Source organism: Pristiophorus japonicus, chromosome 19, assembly GCF_044704955.1.
Source record: "Pristiophorus japonicus isolate sPriJap1 chromosome 19, sPriJap1.hap1, whole genome shotgun sequence".
In the NCBI taxonomy this organism is placed as follows: domain Eukaryota; kingdom Metazoa; phylum Chordata; class Chondrichthyes; family Pristiophoridae; genus Pristiophorus; species Pristiophorus japonicus.
In genome coordinates this window covers 93,925,688-93,945,918 of record NC_091995.1, presented here as the reverse complement: position 1 = coordinate 93,945,918, position 20,231 = coordinate 93,925,688, and the positions used below count along the sequence as shown (strand labels likewise).

The following is a 20,231-nucleotide window of genomic DNA, read 5'->3' as shown; positions in this document are numbered from 1 at the left end:
GCAGGCTCGAGGGGCCAAATGGCCGACTCCTGCTCCTATTTCTTATGTATCTTATGTATATAGTGCAGTGCTCCCTCAGCACTGCACTGGGAGAGTCTTGGTGCTCAAGTCTCTGGAGTGGGGACTTGAACCCTCGACCTTCTGACTCAGAGAATCGGCCACGGCTGACACCACTATCGTGAAACCACCCAGGTTCAATCCTTTTCGACTTAGCTGATCTGAATCGGGGCTAGTGGTAGGGGTGCTGCAATTGGCTTTAGTGCTGCTGGGTGAGATGGGAAAACGGGCAAGGTGTTCCCGCTTCTGGGTTATCCAGTTACTGTATATTTGCGTGCGTCTGTGTGAGAGTGCACACATGCGAAGACAAATCCAATTGATTAGTTTGTCGTCGTGCAGTGTCTGCAGTCGACCGTGCAGGATATGCAATTGGCAAGGTGCTGGGGGGCAATCGCTGACCACGGAACTGTACCCAAGCCAAGCACATTTAGGAGGGAAGAGCGAGTTGGGGAGGAGGCAAAGAAAGTGAGTGCCACGCACTAGATAGTCCCTTAAATTCTTTAACGCTTGTCACAGTTGAACCTTCAGGCCAAGCCCGTGGAGCCGATCGTGGAGGGTGGAGCACAGGTTCAGCAAGTGATTAACATCGAATGCTTGTCGGACTTCACTGAAGCCCCACTGCTCAACATTCAGTTCAGGTACTGGGTTTGCCTCGTGCTGGTCCTAATATCCACCCTCAAACCCTCTTTCATCTGAAATCTCGCTCTTTTTTTCGCTCTCTGCTTTTTCTCTCTCTTTACTGCTTTACTCTGAGCAACCTGTCAGCTGCTCTGCCAAATTCCTCTCTCTCCTCTCTCTTCTCTCTCTTTCTCTCTTGCTCTCTATCTTTTTCTTTCTCTCTCTATCTTTCTCTATCTTTCTCTTTCAATCTTTCTCTCTCGCGCTTTCTGTCTCTCGCGCTTTCTGTCTCTCGCGCTTTCTGTCTCTCGCGCTTTCTGTCTCTCGCGCTTTCTGTCTCTCGCGCTTTCTGTCTCTCGCGCTTTCTGTCTCTCGCGCTTTCTGTCTCTCGCGCTTTCTGTCTCTCGCGCTTTCTGTCTCTCGCGCTTTCTGTCTCTCGCGCTTTCTGTCTCTCGCGCTTTCTGTCTCTCGCGCTTTCTGTCTCTCGCGCTTTCTGTCTCTCGCGCTTTCTGTCTCTCGCGCTTTCTGTCTCTCGCGCTTTCTGTCTCTCGCGCTTTCTGTCTCTCGCGCTTTCTGTCTCTCGCGCTTTCTGTCTCTCGCTTTTTCGCTCTCGCCTTCGCACTCGCACTCTCTTTCGCTTTCTCTCTCGCTTTTTCTCTCTCTCTCTCTCTCTCTCTCTCTCTTCTCTCTCTTTCGTTCTCTTTCGCTTTCTCGCGCCTTCGCTTTCTCTCGTATGGCTGCTTCACACTCTGAGCAGTCTGGCAGCTCCTCTGCCCACTTGGTCAGAGACTGAAGGGAGTAGTTGTTTGAAGTAATGAGAAACTGAACAAGATGGAGAATTCTTATGATACCAAATATAACGAACTCGTGTACTTTGAAATTCCCTAATGGCTGGCTGTTGGATTAGCAAAACAAATGCTGGTCATTAGTTAATTGTTGGTTAGTAGTTTGCAGCTGTAACCCACTCCTTCCAATGGGAGACGGAGCGGCGACAGCATACAGAACAATCATTTCTCCTTCCACATTCAAGGGCCGATGATATTCAGGTCCTGGTGAGTCGACTGGCTCTGTCTGATCTTGACATAGAAACATAGAAAATAGGTGCAGGAGCAGGCCATTCAACCCTTCTAGCCTGCACCGCCATTCAATGAGTTCATGGCTGAACTGAAACTTCAGTACCCCCTTCCTGCTTTCTCGCCATACCCCTTGATCCCCCTAGTAGTAAGGACTTCATCTAACTCCCTTTTGAATATATTTAGTGAATTGGCCCCAACCACTTTCTGTGGCAGAGAATTCCACAGGTTCACCACTCTCTGGGTGAAGAAGTCTCTCCTCATCTCGGTCCTAAATGGCTTACCCCTTATCCCTAGACTGTGACCCCTGGTTCTGGACTTCCCCAACATTGGGAACATTCTTCCTGCATCTAACCTGTCTAAACCCGTCAGAATTTTAAACGTTTCTATGAGGTCCCCTCTCATTCTTCTGAACTCCAGTGAATACAAGCCCATTTGATCCAGTCTTTCTTGATAGGTCAGTCCCACCATCCCGAGAATCAGTCTGGTGAATCTTCGCTGCACTCCCTCAATAGCAAGAATGTCCTTCCTCAAGTTAGGAGACCAAAATTGTACACAATACTCCAGGTGTGGCCTCACCAAGGCCCTGTACAACTGTAGCAACACCTCCCTGCCCCTATACTCAAATCTCCTCGCTATGAAGGCCAACATGCCATTTGCTTTCTTAACCGCCTGCTGTACCTACATGCCAACCTTCAATGACTGATGTACCATGACACCCAGGTCTCGTTGCACCTTCCCTTTTCCTAATCTGTCACCATTCAGATAATAGTCTGTCTCTCTGTTTTTACCACCAAAGTGGATAACCTCACATTTATCCACATTATACTTCATCTGCCATGCATTTGCCCACTCACCTAACCTATCCAAGTCACTCTGCAGCCTCATAGCATCCTCCTCGCAGCTCACACTGCCACCCAACTTAGTGTCATCCGCAAATTTAGAGATACTACATTTAATCCCCTCGTCTAAATCATTGTACATTAATGTAAACAGCTGGGGCCCCAGCACAGAACCTTGCGGTACCCCACTAGTTACTGTCTGCCATTCTGAAAAGTACCCATTTACTCCTACTCTTTGCTTCCTGTCTGACAACCAGTTCTCAATCCACGTCAGCACACTACCCCCAATCCCATGTGCTTTAACTTTGCACATTAATCTCTTGTGTGGGACCTTGTCGAAAGCCTTCTGAAAGTCCAAATATACCACATCAACTGGTTCTCCTTTGTCCACTTTACTGGAAACATCCTCAAAAAATTCCAGAAGATTTGTCAAGCATGATTTCCCCTTCACAAATCCATGCTGACTTGGACCTATCATGTCACCTTTTTCCAAATGCGCTGCTATGACATCCTTAATAATTGATTCCATCATTTTACCCACTACTGAGGTCAGGCTGACCGGTCTATAATTCCCTGTTTTCTCTCTCCCTCCTTTTTTAAAAAGTGGGGTTACATTGGCTACCCTCCACTCGATAGGAACTTGATCCAGAGTCAATGGAATGTTGGAAAATGACTGTCAATGCATCTGCTATTTCCAAGGCCACCTCCTTAAGTACTCTGGGATGCAGTCCATCAGGCCCTGGGGATTTATCGGCCTTCAATTCCATCAATTTCCCCAACACAATTTCCCGACTAATAAAGATTTCCCTCAGTTCCTCCTCCTTACTAGACCCTCTGACCCCTTTTATATCCGGAAGGTTGTTTGTGTCCTCCTTAGTGAATACTGAACCAAAGTACTTGTTCAATTGGTCTGCCATTTCTTTGTTTCCCGTTATGACTTCCCCTGATTCTGACTGCAGGGGACCTACGTTTGTCTTTACTAACCTTTTTCTCTTTACATACCTATAGAAACTTTTGCAATCCGCCTTGTTTGGTTTGATGTTTGGTTTGGGTTTCCCGTCTGTAAATTCTCTCCTAACACTCTGTAAAAGCATTCTACAAAAATCACTATTTCCCAAATTAAATTGGGCATATCCGAAATTAAATGATGCATTGTACCTGGACATCCAAAAGGCCTTTGATAAAGTATTGTGAGACTTTTTTTTTTACAAACGAAGAGTGTTAAAAGTGGAGGATTTGTAGACTGGGGGCTAAGGCCGGGCATCGCGTCGGGATCTGATGGAGTCATTTGATTAATGGGGAATATCATCGGCATTTTAATATGGAAGCAGAAAGCACCGTTCACAGTGGGGGGAAAACTGTACGTGTGTTCTGTGTGTGGACAAGGCTTCAGCCGATCATTCAGCTTCGAAATACACAAGCGCAGTCACACCAAGGAGAGGCTGTTCACCTGCTCTGAGTCTGGGAAGGGTTTCACTCGGTCATCCCAACTGCTGATACACCAGCGAGTTAACACTGGGGAGAGACCATTCACCTGCTCAGAATGTGGGAAGAGATTCTCTAACTCAGTTAACCTGCTAGCACACCAGCGAGTTCACACTGGGGAGAAACTGTTCACCTGCTCTGTGTGGGAAGGGATTCACTCATTCACCTTGCTGAGGCACCAGTGAGTTCATAAGTGACTGCAGGGGTTGGAGTCTGTTCTTATTGCTGCTGTTGGTCACATCCCGGACTGAATCGTGTTCATTCTGGCAGTTGGGGTTTGTTTCTGCTGATGTTAATAACCCCTATAACTGGGCTGGAGTTTAATATTTTGATATTTCAGGGAAAAGTGTGGATATTTGATGTCTCCAAGATAAGAGGAGACTAATTGAAAAAAAAAAGTGGGAAGCCTTAAATTCCTCTGGGACTTTGAACCGAGGTGAAAGAGAATATTTAAACTAATTATGAATCACACCTCCCTAAAGTCTACCACTTCATTTTTTTTTTTAAATTGCCATTGTTAAAATCTCTCTCCCTCTGTTGGTAGATATGGTGGAACCCTGCAGAATATCACCCTAAAACTACCCATAACCATCAACAAGTTTTTCCAGCCAACAGAGATGGCGTCCGAAGACTTCTTCCAGCGCTGGAAGCAGCTGAGCAGGTAAGGAGAGAACAGAGAGCCTGAGGGCTGGAGAGTGGAGGTGGAGGTGGAGGGGGCAGTGGGCTGCGGAGAATCCAGCGAATGTGGGCAGTGGAGGGTGAAATGGCGGATGGTGGAGCAGAGCATAATGTCATAGAATCGTACCGCACAGAAGGAGGCCATTTTTTCGGCATGCAGGTACAGCAGGCGGTGAAGAAGGCAAATGGCTTGTTGGCCTTCATAGCTAGGGGATTTGAGTACAGGAGCAGGGAGGTCTTACTGCAGTTGTACAGGGCCTTGGTGAGGCCTCACCTGGAATATTGTGTTCAGTTCTGGTCTCCTAATCTGAGGAAGGACATTCTTGCTATTGAGGGAGTGCAGCGAAGGTTCACCAGACTGATTCCTGGGATGGCAGGACTGACATATGAAGAAAGACTGGTCAACTGGGCTTGTATCCACTGGAGTTTAGAAGAATGAGAGGGGATCTGATAGAAACATATAAAATTCTGACTGGATTGGACAGGTTAGATGCAGGAAGAATGCTCCTGATGTTGGGGAAGTCCAGAACCAGGGGTCACGGTCTAAGGATAAGGGGTAAGCCATTTAGGACGAGATGAGGAGAAACTTCTTCACTCAGAGAATTGTGAACCTGTGGAATTCTCTACCACAGAGTTGTTGAGGCCAGTTCGTTAGATATATTCAAAAGGGAGTTAGATATGGCCCTTACGGCTAAAGGGATCAAGGGGAATGGAGAGAAAGCAGGAAAGGGGTACTGAGGTGAATGATCAGCCATGATCTTATTGAATGGTGGTGCAGGCTCGAATGGCCTACTCCTGCACCTAATTTCTATGTTTCTATTGTGCCCGTGTGCTGCAAACTTTGAAATTGTGCCCTATATCCGAGTTCAGGTCATTAATATAAAAAAAAAGTAAGATTAAGTTAATTAAAACGGATTAAATATAATCCTCTGGCTCCTGAGCTCTCGCCAGTTAGCAGAACAGCTGCAACCAAATATATAAAACGTTACAAATAATACTGCATTAAAGCACTTGGAAATATTTATTGCTTCATTTAGAAAATGGAGCCATAACAGAAAAATAAACAAAATATTTATTTAAAACCGAGCTGTTGTTAAACAGGGTCACATTCCCGAGGCAGCTATCAACAGGTGTGCGCTGCTTTAGCAAGGTGGATAATGCAGGTACAGCGGCGAGAATTCGGAGTTCCAGAATCCGTACTGTTCCGGAATCCGGAAAATGTTTCGGAATCTGGACCCCCGCCTCGGGCCACCACCGACCCCTCCCCAGCTGCCGTGGTGGGATTTGAACTTGAGTCTCCTGATCATTAGTCCAAGCCTCTGGGTTACTGGTCCAGTAACATAACCACTGTGCCACTGTCCCCTCGTAGTCTGTAAAGTGCGCTGTGTAATTTCCCCTACGGCACACGGGTACGTGGAACAGGAACAGAGAATGGAAGGCATTTCTATAGCGCCTTTCGCGACCACAGGAGGTCCCAAACACTTTACAGCCAATGAAGTACTTTTGGAGTGTAGTCACTGTTGTAATGTGGGAAACGCGGCAGCCAATTGGCGCACAGCAAGCTCCCACACAGCAATGTGATAATGACCCAGATAATCTGTTTTGTTACGTTGATTGAGGGATAAATACTGGTCCCAGGATATCGGGAAGAACTCCCCCTTGCTCTTCTTCGAAATACTGCCGTGGGATCTTTTCATGGACCTGAGAGGCCTCGGTTTAACATCTTAACCAAAAGACGACACCTGCGACAGTGCAGAACTCCCTCAGTACTGCACTGGAGTGATAGCCTATTAATTGTGGGGAGAACATTTTCAGATGGTACAACTATCTGGCATCGTAACTACAGCAGAACTACTCTGGGGGTCTGAATAAGTTTTCAATGTTACTGCCTGTGTTATTTACGGCACCTTTTCCTCTTGTTCTCTCTCTGTCTCCAGTCCCCAGCAAGAAGCACAGAAGATCTTTAAAGCTAATCACCCCATGGACACAGAGGTCACCAAGGCCAAGGTAAGCTCCTCCTTTCCTCCCCATCCATTAACCCTTTAAGGACTAAAATTCCTCTTGTCCGATAGCTCAGTGGTTAAGTGCACCATGGGCAATGGGAGCGAACCGTACAGTCATAGCTTCGATTCTCCGTTCTGTGCTCACTTAACTAGTCTCAGCTGGGTTAACGTTAGTCCCAATGTTCAAAAGCGTAGCCCAAGACTAAACCTTTACATCCCTCAATCGATTCTTTTGCTTAAAAAAAATGGTGCCGCCAGCCTTGAATTTTTGGTCCCTGTCTGCCTCCCTTTTGTGTGACTTATTTTAAATCAAAACCATCTAAATGCCTTTGTTACCTCTAGACTTGACTATTCCAATGGACTCCTGGCTGGCCTCCTACATTCTACCCAACGTAAACTAGAGTTGATCCAAAACTCGACTGCCCCGTGTCCTAACTCGCACCAAGTCCCACTCACCCATCACCCCCTGTGCTCACTGCCCCGTGTCCTAACTCGCACCAAGTCCCGCTCACCCATCACCCCCTGTGCTCACTGCCCCGTGTCCTAACTCGCACCAAGTCCCGCTCACCCATCACCCCCTGTGCTCACTGCCATGTGTCCTAACTCGCACCGAGTCCCGCTCACCCATCACCCCCTGTGCTCACTGCCCTGTGTCCTAACTCGCTCCAAGTCCCGCTCACCCATCACCCCCTGTGCTCACTGACCTACATTAGCTCCCGGTTAAGCAACGCCTCGATTTCAAAATTCTCATCTTTATTTTCAAATCCCTCGCCCCTCCCTATCTCTGTAATCTCCTCCAGGCCCACAACCCTCCGAGATGTCTGCATTCCTCAAATTCTGCCCTCTTGAGCATCCCTGATTATAATCACTCTGGAACTCCCTCCCTAAACCTCTCTACTTCTCTTTCCTCCTTCAAGATGCTTCTTAAAACCGACCTCTTTGGTCACCTGCGCTAATTTCTCCTTATGCGGTTGTGTCTTCCAATACTCCTGTGAAGCGCCTTGGGATATTTTATTTCGTTAAAGGTGCTATACAAATACAAGTTGCTGTTATTGACTTTGTCCTATTGTGACCAGGTCTGTGTCTTGTGGCTTTGTCCAGTGGTTTGTTAGAACTCTGCACCCCTTAAAATCCCGGAGAACCTCGATACATTTTTTTTTTCTGCAGGGTAAAGTGTTCCCTTGGTCTCTCCGTGTGGCTCGGGTTGTGTGATCCTTAGCGTTTCGGCGAGCACGCTAGTGTTAACCCGCGATTTGGCCACTATACGCGGGAGGCGGTAAAACTTCAAACACGTGTAAGGTTCTGAGGGAGATTGACAGGATAGATACTGGGAGATTGTTTTCTCTGGCTGGAGTGTCTCGAACCAGGGGTCCCCACTTAAGATGGAGATGAGGAGGAACTTCTTCACCCGGGAGGGTTGTGAGTCTTTTGAATTCTCTGCCCCAGAGGGCTGTGGATGCTGAGTCGTTGAGTATATTCAAAGAAAGAAAGACATGGATTTATATAGCGCCATTCATGACCACCGGATGTCTCAAAGCTCTTTACAACCAATGAAGTACTTTTTTGGAGTGTAGTCACTGTTGTAATTTAGGGAACGTGGCAGCCTATTGCGCACAGCAAGCTCCCACACACAGCAATGTGATAATGCCCAGATAATCTCTTTTTTTTTTTGTAATGTTGATTGACGGAGGCTGGGATCGATAGATTTTTGTACTCTAGGTGAATAAAGGGATATGGGGATCGGGCGGGAAACTGGAGTTGAGGTCGACAATCAGCCATGATCTTATTAAATGACGGAGCAGGCTCAAGGGGCAGTATGGTCTACTCCTAATCCTTGTGTTCTTAAAACCGCATAGTGCCAGTCGCGCTCTCGTCCCTGGCCCAAAACGGCACCACCATTTTCCAGCTCCACTTTGTTTGTGTCGAATAGCCCCAACAGCTCTCGCTCTGTAGCGCAACGCGTGAAGGACACTCGCTTGGGTGAGATGCCAGAGGGCAGCCACTCGCCGAGGGAACTTGACCTCGGACATCGAAAAATGCCAAGTGAGTGGAAGCACAGCGGGCAGGAGGGACGTTGGTGAGGCATTGCGAAGGAACAGTAGCTCACCGAGCGGGACCGGTGGTGAAGCAGACTTTCACTCTCCGTGCGGAACGATACTGCTGCCGGGGGGGGGGGGGGGGGGGTTGGTTGGTGGGGGCTGGAATTCTGCTGGTACACTTCCCGTCAGTTTTATTTTTTTTTCCCCCCTTTCTTTCCCACAGTTGATAGGATTCGGGTCTGCACTGCTGGAGAACGTCGACCCCAATCCTGACAACTTTGTCGGTGCGGGAGTCATCCACACAAAGTCCATCCAGGTCGGCTGTTTGTTGCGGCTGGAACCCAACGGTCAGGCACAGGTTGGTGACTGTTTCAGCTCCCCGATTATCTCGTGTCGCGTAGCGGCGGGTGCGTCGGTCTCAGCGGGTCGGGTTGCCGAGTGTCACTCGAGAGCAGTGAGCCATTTACCCCCTTGCCCGATGGGTCAGCGGGTAGCCTGAACGGCCAGCGGGTAGCCTGAATGGCCAGCGTGGCACTGAGCTGGTAGAGAACAGCTGACTTGTAGCTTCAATCTGCGGTGTGTGCACTGGCAGGTGGCTGATCTCCCATGGGGGTGATCGTCGCAAGGTCGCGGTTTGGCCTCGTTGCCATCAGCATAGTGACTGCCGCCACCCGCAGCTTGGAAGGCTCCTGATCATGAATGTTGGGTAGGAATTGGATGGGATTTGGGCGGGGGTAGAGGGAGGGAGTGTCCGTCGGGTACTGTAAACTGTGCATTTCAATGGGCTGGAGGCAATATTTCCCCTTCATTTTGCGTGGTCCATTTAATGGGTTGGGCGTCCCATTCAAAAATTCCCCGCATGCACAAAATCGTCCAGTTGGAGAGCCAGTCCTGGGTTGCACGGGACCTCCAGACAGCTGCGCGTCTGTGCAGCTTAGCGAGAACGTTGGCTCGGGGTGGGGGGGGGGGCGCGGTTTCCTCCTCCTCGGCTGATGCCCCGTCCAGCGCAAGTTGCTTCAGCGGGTTTGATGAGGGCGAACTAGCTCCGCTTGTCCTGTTCTTCTCTGGTCGGGAGGTGCCCGTTGGCAGTGATGTGCTCTGTAAGCTAATGTGTGTGTCTCTCTCTCTCTCTCTCTCTCTTCCCCCTCCCTCAGATGTATCGCCTCACACTACGCACAAGCAAGGAGACCGTGTCGAAGCGACTATGCGAATTACTGTCTCAGCAGTTCTGAAGCCTCCTACATGTAATTGATCTCTTACACTATACTGCGTGTTTGTTTGAGTCTGAGCGTGTGTGTGTGTGTGTGTGTGTGTGTGTGTGTGCGCACAAATGTGTGGAGGTCTATATGCGCCACGTCCAGTGAAATCTTAAAGTATCATGTGACGTCCATTTAAGTACAGTATATGTTTACGTAATTGTTCCGTGGAGGTTTTTGTTGCTTTTGAGGGGGGTCTTAGAATATTGTTTGGTACGCGGGGCATCAAACATGGGGGAGGGGGGAAAGGAAAGAGAGCAGGTCACTGCAAATGGCTGCCGTTCTGGAGAGGAGGTGACTGGACACTGCAAATGGCTGCCATTCTGGAGAAGAGGTGACTACAAATGGCCTCGAGATAGAGTATGCCGACTGGGCACAATTTCACTCTTGCGGTGAAGTCCACACAACTCTCGACATAACTCTGTAGACCGCGTTGACAAACGGTGCTTATTGTTTGCAATGCTCTCGGCAGCCGCTGATGTCAGATTTGACGGTCGCCGCTCTCGCTGCCTGCGTTTTCAGGACATCAGTGAGCAGAACGGTTCCTTCCACACACCTACCCCCCCCCCCCCCCCCCAAGACCCAGTTGGTACTCGCGCCACTCCCGCATGGAGCTGAGACGAGTACACGGACGGGAAGGGTTGATCTGCGGGCCCTCTGCCGGGATGCTGCCGTTCCCTTCAGCAGCCCCGAGTTGAGGGGGAAGAGGACAGTCGGCCATTGCTGCACCTTCCTGGTCACTTTGCCGGAGAGCGTGGCTGTGCAGATGCCCCTGAAGGCGGGTTCAGACTCGGTTGTGATGCACCCCGCAGTTCAATAGCCCGCCGGCACTCGCTGACCAGACTGGAGAATGGCCATTTGGGCAGGGTGGGTGAGGATGCCTGTTGCCTGAAGAACTGTCCTCTAGTGAGAAGGAACTGCCTTCTGAGAGCGGGTGATGGGGTGGGGACGATAGTGAGCAGAATTCCCCCAGTAGCCGCCTGTTGACTCGCCCCTTTTTGGTTCCCACTGCCTTTGCAGACCACAAAATGAGGCGATACCTGAATACCAAATGACTTTGAAGACCCCCACCTCGCTGTTAATTGATATAGTCATTCCTTATATTAAAAAGAAACGTATGAAGTAATTGTAAAATGTATCTGTATATAACTCTTATTTAGGGCTGGATAGAAATTACCTGTACAACCAATTTACTCTCTGGTCACGGATGTTAAATTAGCTGTTTAAATGTCACCACTGAAAGTTAAGCGGGTGGGCGAATTTTTTTTTTTAATTTAACCTTTGCTTAACGTTTTCTGATTGCAAAAAGACTGGAACACTTCCCTTCCGATCCTCTCTTTGGGCCTACATGTCTTCCCTTAGTTTTGTTGAAAATAAAGTCTGCTCCGTGCAGCTCCCTCATCCCCCTTCGAACCCCCATCAACAGACTGTAGTATTCCCTCCTGAGCGGGCTGCACGGTATGTGATGCTGAGCGATAACCAAACGTGACGATGGATTAAATTGTTCCTTCCTCTGAATCTGCTTTTCACGCCAGCGACACTTTTTTTTCTCTTTCCCGGATCGGAGTCTTTTTAGGTCGCTGCCCACAAGCCAGCTCCCTAGGCGTCTACGCTTCTCAAAACCAGCTTCCCCCATCCTGTGCAGACCCAGCTCTTCGTGGATTTACACTTCTGCAGATACACTGAACCTGATTTAGCACCGTAAACCAAGAGAACTTGGGCGGGGAGGGGGGGCTGGAGGGTGGGGAGAGAGAATGAGGCTCAAACTGTCCCTCCTGCATTCAGAAGTTTAGATTTCTCTTAATTCCCCCTCCTGCTTTGCTGAAAATGTCCTTCACTTGTAGACCTGTCTTGTATCTTGCAGGGTTGGCTTGTTTGTTAATCCCACCTCCTCCCATTTATTTCACCCTGCTACTGCACTGGGAGTTGTCTTGTAAATGGTGAGCAAACTTGTGCTGTGTTCCCCCCCCCCCCCCCCCCCCAGATTAGCTGTAACCTAGCCTTGTTTATGTGCGAGAATCCCCATCTGCCTAATGCCTGTACATAGAACTAACCCAAGCGACTGGATAACCTGGCAAATGGGGCTTCTTTGCAGTGCTGTATAAAGTGGAGAAAGCTTAACCAGATTTAAAGGCTGATTTTTAACATCAAGAGTGGCAGTAAACTAACGGGGTTGGGTGGCGGGGGGGGGGGGAGCCATGTTGAATTTTCGCGCTCAACCAGGCGTTGGACCAATGACTAATGGAGTTGCTGTGACCTCAAAGCAAAATGCTCGAGTCAAAATGTAACCTGGAAAAAAAAAAAATACAAAGGATGTGAATAAAGTTCCCGGCTTGTCTTTACTGTACAACACGCACCGCATTACAGCAGGCAGATCCGACTATTCCCCTAACGTGCTCTGTCCATTCTTTGATTTGCACGATTGAAAACAGGCAAGGGATCATGAATTTTCCCCCTCTGTGTCACTGTGCCTTTTGTCAGAAACCCCATTTGTGCGAGTTAGTGGGTTTTCCATTGCGGGTACAGCGGACGAGGGACAAAGATCTGAGGGATCAAGGGGTATGGAGAGAAAGCGGGAAAGGGCTACTGAGGTGAGTGATCAGCCATGATCATATTGAATGGCGGTGCAGGCTCGAAGGGCCGAATGGCCTACTCCTGCACCTATTTTCCATGAAAGCTGACCTCCCCCTGTTAGTCATAGAAATTCAAGCATGTGCACGCTGGCCAACCAAGAGCTACCCAACCTAATCCCACTTTCCAGCTCTAGATCCGTAGCCCTGTAGGTTACAGCACTTCAGGTCCACATCCAAGTACTTTTTAAATGTGGTGAGGGTTTCTGCCTCTACCACCCTTTCAAGCAGTGAGTTCCGAACCCCTACCACCCTCTGGGTGAAGGAATTTCCCTATATATCTCCTCTAAACCTTCCCCCAATTACTTTAACTCTATGCCCCCTGGTTGTTGATCCCTCTGCCTATCCACTCTATCCAGGCCCGTCATAATTTTATACACCTCAACCTCCTCTTCCAAAGAAAACAGACCCAGCCTCTCCGATCTTTCCTCATAGCCAAAATTCTCCAGTCCAGGCAACATTCTTGTAAATCTCCTCTGCACCCTTTCCAGTGCAATCACATCTTTCATGTAATGGAGTGACCAAAACTGTTCATCATCATCTGCTTTCCGACATTTCCCCAAACTCTGGAGGAAGGTACCCCGTTGGCTAACATTCCATTGACTCTGGATCAGTTCCTATCGAGTGGAGGGTAGCCAATGTAACCCCACTTTTTAAAAAAGGAGGCAGAGAGATAACAGGGAATTATAGACCGGTCAGCCTGACATCGGTAGTGGGTAAAATGATGGAATCAATTATTAAGGATGTCATAGTGCATTTGGAAAGAGGTGACATGATAGGTCCAAGTCAGCATGGATTTGTGAAGGGGAAATCATGCTTGACAAATCTTCCAGAATTTTTTGAGGATGTTTCCAGTAGAGTGGACAAGGGAGAACCAGTTGATATGGTATATTTGGACTTTCAGAAGGCTTTCGACAAGGTCCCACACAAGAGATTAATGTGCAAAGTTAAAGCACATGGGATTGGGGGTAGTGTGCTGACATGGATTGAGAACTGGTTGTCAGACAGGAAGCAAAGAGTAGGAGTAAATGGGTACTTTTCAGAATGGCAGACAGTGACTAGTGGGGTACCGCAAGGTTCTGTGCTGGGGCCCCAGCTGTTTACACTGTATATTAATGATTTAGACGAGGGGATTAAATGTAGTATCTCCAAATTTGCGGATGACACTAAGTTGGGTGGCAGTGTGAGCTGCGAGGAGGATGCTATGAGGCTGCAGAGCGACTTGGATAGGTTAGGTGAGTGGGCAAATGCATGGCAGATGAAGTATAATGTGGATAAATGTGTGGTTATCCACTTTGGTGGTAAAAACAGAGACAGACTATTATCTGAATGGTGACAGATTAGGAAAAGGGGAGGTGCAACGAGACCTGGGTGTCATAGTACATCAGTCATTGAAGGTTGGCATGCAGGTACAGCAGGCGGTTAAGAAAGCAAATGGCATGTTGGCCTTCATAGCGAGGGGATTTGAGTATAGGGGCAGGGAGGTGTTGCTACAGTTGTACAGGGCCTTGGTGAGGCCACACCTGGAGTATTGTGTACAGTTTTGGTCTCCTAACCTGAGGAAGGACATTCTTGCTATTGAGGGAGTGCAGCGAAGGTTCACCAGACTGATTCCCGGGATGGCGGGACTGGGCTTGTGTTCACTGGAGTTCAGAAGAATGAGAGGGGACCTCATAGAAACGTTTAAAATTCTGACGGGTTTAGACAGGTTAGATGCAGGAAGAATGTTGCCAATGTTGGGGAAGTCCAGAACCAGGGGACACAGTCTAAGGATAAGGGGTAAGCCATTTAGGACCGAGATGAGGAGAAACTTCTTCACCCAGAGAGTGGTGAACCTGTGGAATTCTCTACCACAGAAAGTTGTTGAGGCCAATTCACTAAATATATTCAAAAAGGAGTTAGATGAAGTCCTTACTACTCGGGGGATCAAGGGGTATGGCGAGAAAGCAGGAATGGGGTACTGAAGTTGCATGTTCAGTCATGAACTCATTGAATGGCGGTGCAGGCTAGAAGGGCCAAATGGCCTACTCCTGCACCTATTTTCTATGTTGCACAGGGTAAAAAAATACTTTGCTGGGAGCAGTCCTCATTGCGAAAACTTTCAAGCTCAACCATTTCAGCGGGAAGTACAGTATTTGTTTCTGCCGCTGGTGAGTTGAGGGGGGGTGGAGAGAGATCTGTAGTGAGGTCTGGTGCTGGAGCTCCCTTGATTTTGAGTCACCTGTTCGGTAGCTTCCTCGTAACTTGACATGCTGTTGTATGCCTAAGAGCCTTTGGAATTCCCTACCCCAGGGGACTGAAAGCTCGGTCGTTGAGTATATTTGAGACTGAGATCGATAGATTTATGGACTCGTGAGGGATTATGGGGATCGGGCGGGAAAGTGGAGTTGAGGTAGAAGATCAGCCATCTTATTGAATGACGGAGCAGGCTCTCGAGGGGCCTGCTCCTGTTCCTTATGTTCATTTTTCCAACTTAAAATGGCCGTCTCTGACCACTCCCGTTGTTATGGGAAGTTGGGGGCAACCTTGGAGCTTGTGGATTACACCGTTTCTGAGCCGAGTCAAGACGGGCAACGAACAGAATGCAACTGCTTCAAGGAAAGACTTGGGAACTTAGAGGAGGCCGTACAGCCCCTCGAGCCCGCTCCGCCATTTCATTAGTTCATGGCTGCTCCATTTACCCGCCGTTTCTCCATAATCCCGTGATACTCTTGTGTAGAATTCCTCCCCCCCCCCCCCCACCCTGTTTTTTTGGCAATTGGCCTTGCCTTCTGTAGCTTGGCTCAATCTCCCTTCATCCCCTCCTTCTGTGAACTGAGCAAACAGTAACCATCAGAATCACTAAACAATCTATCCCCCCCCACCCCCGCTCTTTGAAGCTGGTGGAAAGGCTAGTGGAATTAAAGTAACGTCTTTGGAGATGAAAGGACATTTTTATTTTTTAAACTCCAAATGCCAGCAATCTCACGCTCTGCTTCCTTACAGCAGGATGTTAGAACATCAGACGAGCACAGGAACAGGAGGAGGCCATTCAACCCCTCGGGCCTGTTCCACCATTCACTTAGATCATGGCTGATCTGTACCTCACCTCCATTCACCTGCTTTGGTTTCATATCCCTTGATACCCTTGGCAAACAAAAAAATCTCCGTTTTGAAATTGCCAGTTGACCCCCAATCACCGCAGCTTTTTTTTTGGGGGGGGGGGGCGGGGGGAGGAGAAAGAGAATGTCAGATTTCCACTTCTTTGTGTGAAGAGATGATTCATGACATTTACTCAACGGCTTGGCAGTTAATTTTAAGGTTACGTCCCCGTTCTTGCCCCCCCCCCCCCCCAATTCTAGATTTCCCCCCCCCCCCCGTCTCCTCCCCCTTCCCCCCCCCCCGTCTCCTCCCCCACCACCACACCCATTCTAGATTCCTTCCTTTCTCCTCTTCCCCCCCCCCACCCCCGCTTTAAAATTCTTTAATCAGCTTCAGATCACCCGCTAAATCTAGTAAATACCAGGGAATACAAGCCTAGTCTATGCGACCTGTCTTCATAATGAGCTGTGATCTGTGCATCTAATCCCAGAGGGCAGCCTGCAAGTTCTTGCCACAGACATCTCTTCTGAAACCGCAAGCTCAGATCCTTTTTTTATTCATTCGTGGGACGTGGCATTGGATTTATGGCCCAACCCTAATTGCCCCTTGAGAAGGTGGTGGTGAGCCGCCTTCTTGAACCGCTGCAGTCCGTGTGGTGAAGGTGCTCCCACAGTGCTGTTAGAATCATAAAAATTTACAGCACCGAAGGAGGCCATTTCGGCCCATCGTATTCCGTGCCGGCCGACAAAGAGCTACCCAGCCTAATCCCACTTTCCAGCTCTCGGTCCGTAGCCCTGCAGGTTACGGCACTTCAGGTGCACATCCAAGTAGTTTTTAAATGTGAGGGTTTCTGCCTCTACCACCCTTTCAGGCAGTGAGTTCCAGACCCCCACCACCCCCTGGGTGAAAACATTTCCCCTCAAATCCCCTCTAAAACTCCTACCAATTACTTTACATCTATTGCTCCCTGGTTGTTGACCCCTCTGCTAAGGGAAATAGGTCCTTCCTATCCACACTATCCAGGCCCCTCATAATTTTATACACCTCAATAAGGTCTCCCCTCAGCCTCCTCTGTGCCAAAGAAAACCAACCCAGCCGATCCAATCTTTCCTCTCAACTAAAATTCTTCAGTCCTGGCAACATCCTGATAAATCTCCTCTGTACCCTCTCTAGTGCAATCACATCTTTCCTGTAATGTGGTGACCAGAACTGCATGCAGTACTCCAGCTGTGTCCTAACTAGTGTTTTATACAGTTCAAGCATAACCACCCTGCTCTTGGATTCTATTAGGGAGAGCCTTTGACGTATCCGAATCCAATGCCTAGAATCTGTTCTAAATTGTTCAGTCTCACAGAATCATAGAAATTTACAGCACGGTGGCTGAAAAAGAACTACCCAGCCCAATCCCACTTTCCAGCTCTCAGTCCGTAGCCCTGTAGGCTGCGGCACTTGAAGTACTTTTAACTGCGATGAGGGTTTCTGCCTCTCCCAACTTTTCAGGCACTCTGATAATAGCAGCACTGGTAATGCACAGGACCCGTGAGGCAGACCTTTTACACATCCGCACTCTATTATTTGAAGCATTTTCCAGAAATATGCTGGTTGATTTCCCACGATATTGTATGGGGGTCCTCATGCAGTGGGATTAGCAGGCGGGGAATAAATGGACCAGGGTGTGAGGATATAAATTCAGTCCCCATTTTAAAATCGGACATTCTGTCCTTTATATTTCTATTCACATTATAAATTTGTCATGCTGTAGCGCCACCACTGGCAGGGAGGTGTAATTACTGTGTGACAAGTTTACATAGAGAGTTTCCATTCTAAATGTGGACACAGGAATTGATGATGTAAAATGTTAAAGTGCATGCAGATGGAAGATGTGTAATAGATTGATTTTCAATTCTTTGTCTCCAGCTTTCACACTACATTACCTGGCTGTAGGGGGAACTGCTCATACAATAATTTTGATAGTAATGCTCCTTTTATGAATAGGGACATCATGTCGGATAGGGTGAACCTTGAGCAGTTTGACTAATTACAGTCTTCATCAATTGGTGAAACTCCCATCAGCTGTCCCATCTCATGATTTTCCAATGAATTTTCCAGGAATACACTGGGGCCAAGGAGTTATTCCAAGCAAATTATTTTGATTGCGGCTTTCTGGGTCCTTGCACATCGAGGGCAGCCAGACAGTTGGTTAAAGGCACTTTCCAGTGTGAAATGGGGCTCTACAGGGAAGGCAGGGGTCCGTAGTCAGTGGGCCTGGGTGGGAGGAGGGGCACTGCAGTGGGAGGCCCCTTCTCCCGATTACTATGCCAGCTACGTTTGCTCGAAAAGCGGGCAGTTGTGAACATTGGGAGAACGCAGAGATCGGGCTTGGCAGTGAAGCCCCACCCCCAACGGCCCTCAGAGTGGCAACCAATTGGGTAAGATACCTAGAGGCAACTGGCACCCGTGGAACCATAGCCCAGGAGCAGTCTACGCCCTTGGTCATGGAGAATCTAACAGAAACGAATTCCTTCCATCTATGGGAAATCCTGTGTACGCTTTCTGCGGCCGTTGTGAGCAGGAAAGAATTAGGCTGCCGGGGGAAGGTAGTTCGGAAGTTCTGTCTGTCGAAGAGAAGGCGTCTTGGCGACCCGCAGGACCGGTTAGGCATCCGATCCCGCCTGCGCCCTTTGACCGCTTGGCCTTGTGAACGTTTTCTAATCGCTAAGACAGCTGGAGTGGAATGCTTTGGGCTACCATTTACACAGTGGACTTGATCCTTTTGCACTTTTTGGTAGCTGGTGTGAGGTGAAGGCTGCACTTGGCTCTGGGAACGGAGAGAGGGGAAAAGTCACTTCAGTGGGCCGGAGCTTGCTGTGTGTTTGGGGACCAGGGAGGCAATTTTGTGACCATAACCGCTTGTCTGCCTTGTTTAAAAGCAGCATGTTTACAGATCATTAATGAGGTGGTTTCTATTCCCCTAAATGCAATCTGTATTAAAGCGATTAACTTAGTGATGTGTAGCACTTTAGTCATAGTTCAATCAAGGCAAAAGTGTATGATGTGTGATCTATAATACAATATATTGTCTGTGTGCCTCCGGCCTTTGCTCTATGTAACCAGCCCTACTGGTAATTTTGCATTTAATGCCGCAAGAGATCGGACACGTGGGTTTTTACATTCGGTTCAGAAGCTGAGGTACTTGCTCAGGACAACGTAAGGGATACAAAGGGCCAACAGTTAAAAGCAGTGTTAAAGGGTGTGGTGTATGACGTCAATTCATGTTCCTTGTAAATTTACATGAGCCCTTTCTGACCTTCCTCTGTGTGTGAAAGTATTGAATTTGGGATTCGACTCCTGCCGAGAGAAGATTTCACTCACGACTGGGGTAAATTCTTGGGGAGAGCGTGTCACGGATGGGGTTTACTGTCCTCTCAGCTGCCCATCTCTTGAAGATCCTGATGATGTCTATTGGAGATTGTGGTGATGTCCATGTCTCTTGGACTTTCTGATGATGTCCTTGTCCCTTGGAGATCCTGAGGGTGACCATGTCCCTTGGAGATCCTGAGGGCGACCATGTCTCTTGGAGATCCTGATGGTGACGATGCAGTTTGTCAAACCACTGCCCCTCCAGCTCTGCTGATGGATAAAGCATCATCTCAAGCCGCACTGAGTTGTTGGGACCAGGAAGGTCCTAGACTCCCATCTTCAGTCTATTAGCCGATCTCGGGCAAAGCCGACAATTGCCCTCGGTGCCGGTGCGAGGGAAACTCAGCTGATGGTCCTGCTTCCGCTGGCTATCGAGTACCCTTGTTCTGTTGGACCCTGCTTCTGTGTGGGCTAACTCGGCTCGGTTCCTACCTCCGTCCGATAGCCTCGTAAATGACTAACTGGCCTTGGTGACCAACGCTGTCCCCAGCAAAAGCCTGCCGAAACTGGAATGTTCAGTTAGTCCGTACCTTCAGTGCACCCCACAGCTCCCGACAACAACACTGGACCAAATCCATCCTTTTTCTGGGGTTGAGCAGATGCCAAACCCTTGTACTTTGCCTATACTCTCCTGCGCTGTTGTGATTTCAATGTCACATGTCCAGTGTGGGTTGTCCCTTGTCAAAGTGACCATACCTTAAATCATTCTCCTTTTAAAAGTTGTGGGTTCAAGTCTCGCTCCAGATATTTGAGCTCATACTCCAGACTCTCCCTCCCCAGTGTAGTACTGGAGGAGTGCTGCACTGCCTTTCGGATGAGACATTGGAACAGAGGCCACAACTGCCCTCTCGGGTGGGCGTAAAAGATCCCATGGCTACTATTTCGAAGAAGAGCAGGGGGGTGGGGCTCTTCCCGGTGTCTTAGACCAATATTTATCCTCCGACCAACATCTTGAAAGCAGACGATTTGGCCATTTATCTTCTTGCTGTTTGTGGGAGCTTGCTGTGCGCGGATTGGCTGCGTGTTTCCTACATTGACAACAGTGACTC

At 48.6% G+C, this 20,231-nt stretch overlaps 2 protein-coding genes across 6 annotated transcripts in view; one reads left to right on the top strand and one right to left on the bottom strand.

Moving 5' to 3' along the window:
• Positions 1 to 14,489, top strand: part of ap2a1 (adaptor related protein complex 2 subunit alpha 1) — a 75,202-nt gene extending 60,713 nt beyond the window's left edge. For 3 of the 5 annotated variants that reach the window (XM_070861837.1, XM_070861836.1, XM_070861834.1), the window contains 5 exons: positions 573 to 695; positions 4,620 to 4,736; positions 6,691 to 6,760; positions 9,019 to 9,153; positions 9,950 to 11,569. In XM_070861837.1, coding sequence (XP_070717938.1) covers positions 573 to 695; positions 4,620 to 4,736; positions 6,691 to 6,760; positions 9,019 to 9,153; positions 9,950 to 10,027 — 523 coding nt within the window. In that variant the 3' untranslated portion in view covers positions 10,028 to 11,569. Of the gene's footprint in view, positions 1 to 572; positions 696 to 4,619; positions 4,737 to 6,690; positions 6,761 to 9,018; positions 9,154 to 9,949; positions 11,570 to 11,618 lie in introns of those variants that run through there. The other 2 variants (XR_011587888.1, XM_070861835.1) reach the window with 2 other exon arrangements.
• The window catches only part of fuz (fuzzy planar cell polarity protein), a 40,735-nt gene continuing 32,725 nt past the window's right edge, over positions 12,222 to 20,231 (bottom strand). Inside the window, exon 11 of the mRNA XM_070861839.1 lies at positions 12,222 to 12,340. Within this exon, the coding sequence (XP_070717940.1) occupies positions 12,267 to 12,340 (74 nt within the window). The 3' untranslated portion in view covers positions 12,222 to 12,266. The remainder of the gene's footprint in view (positions 12,341 to 20,231) is intronic.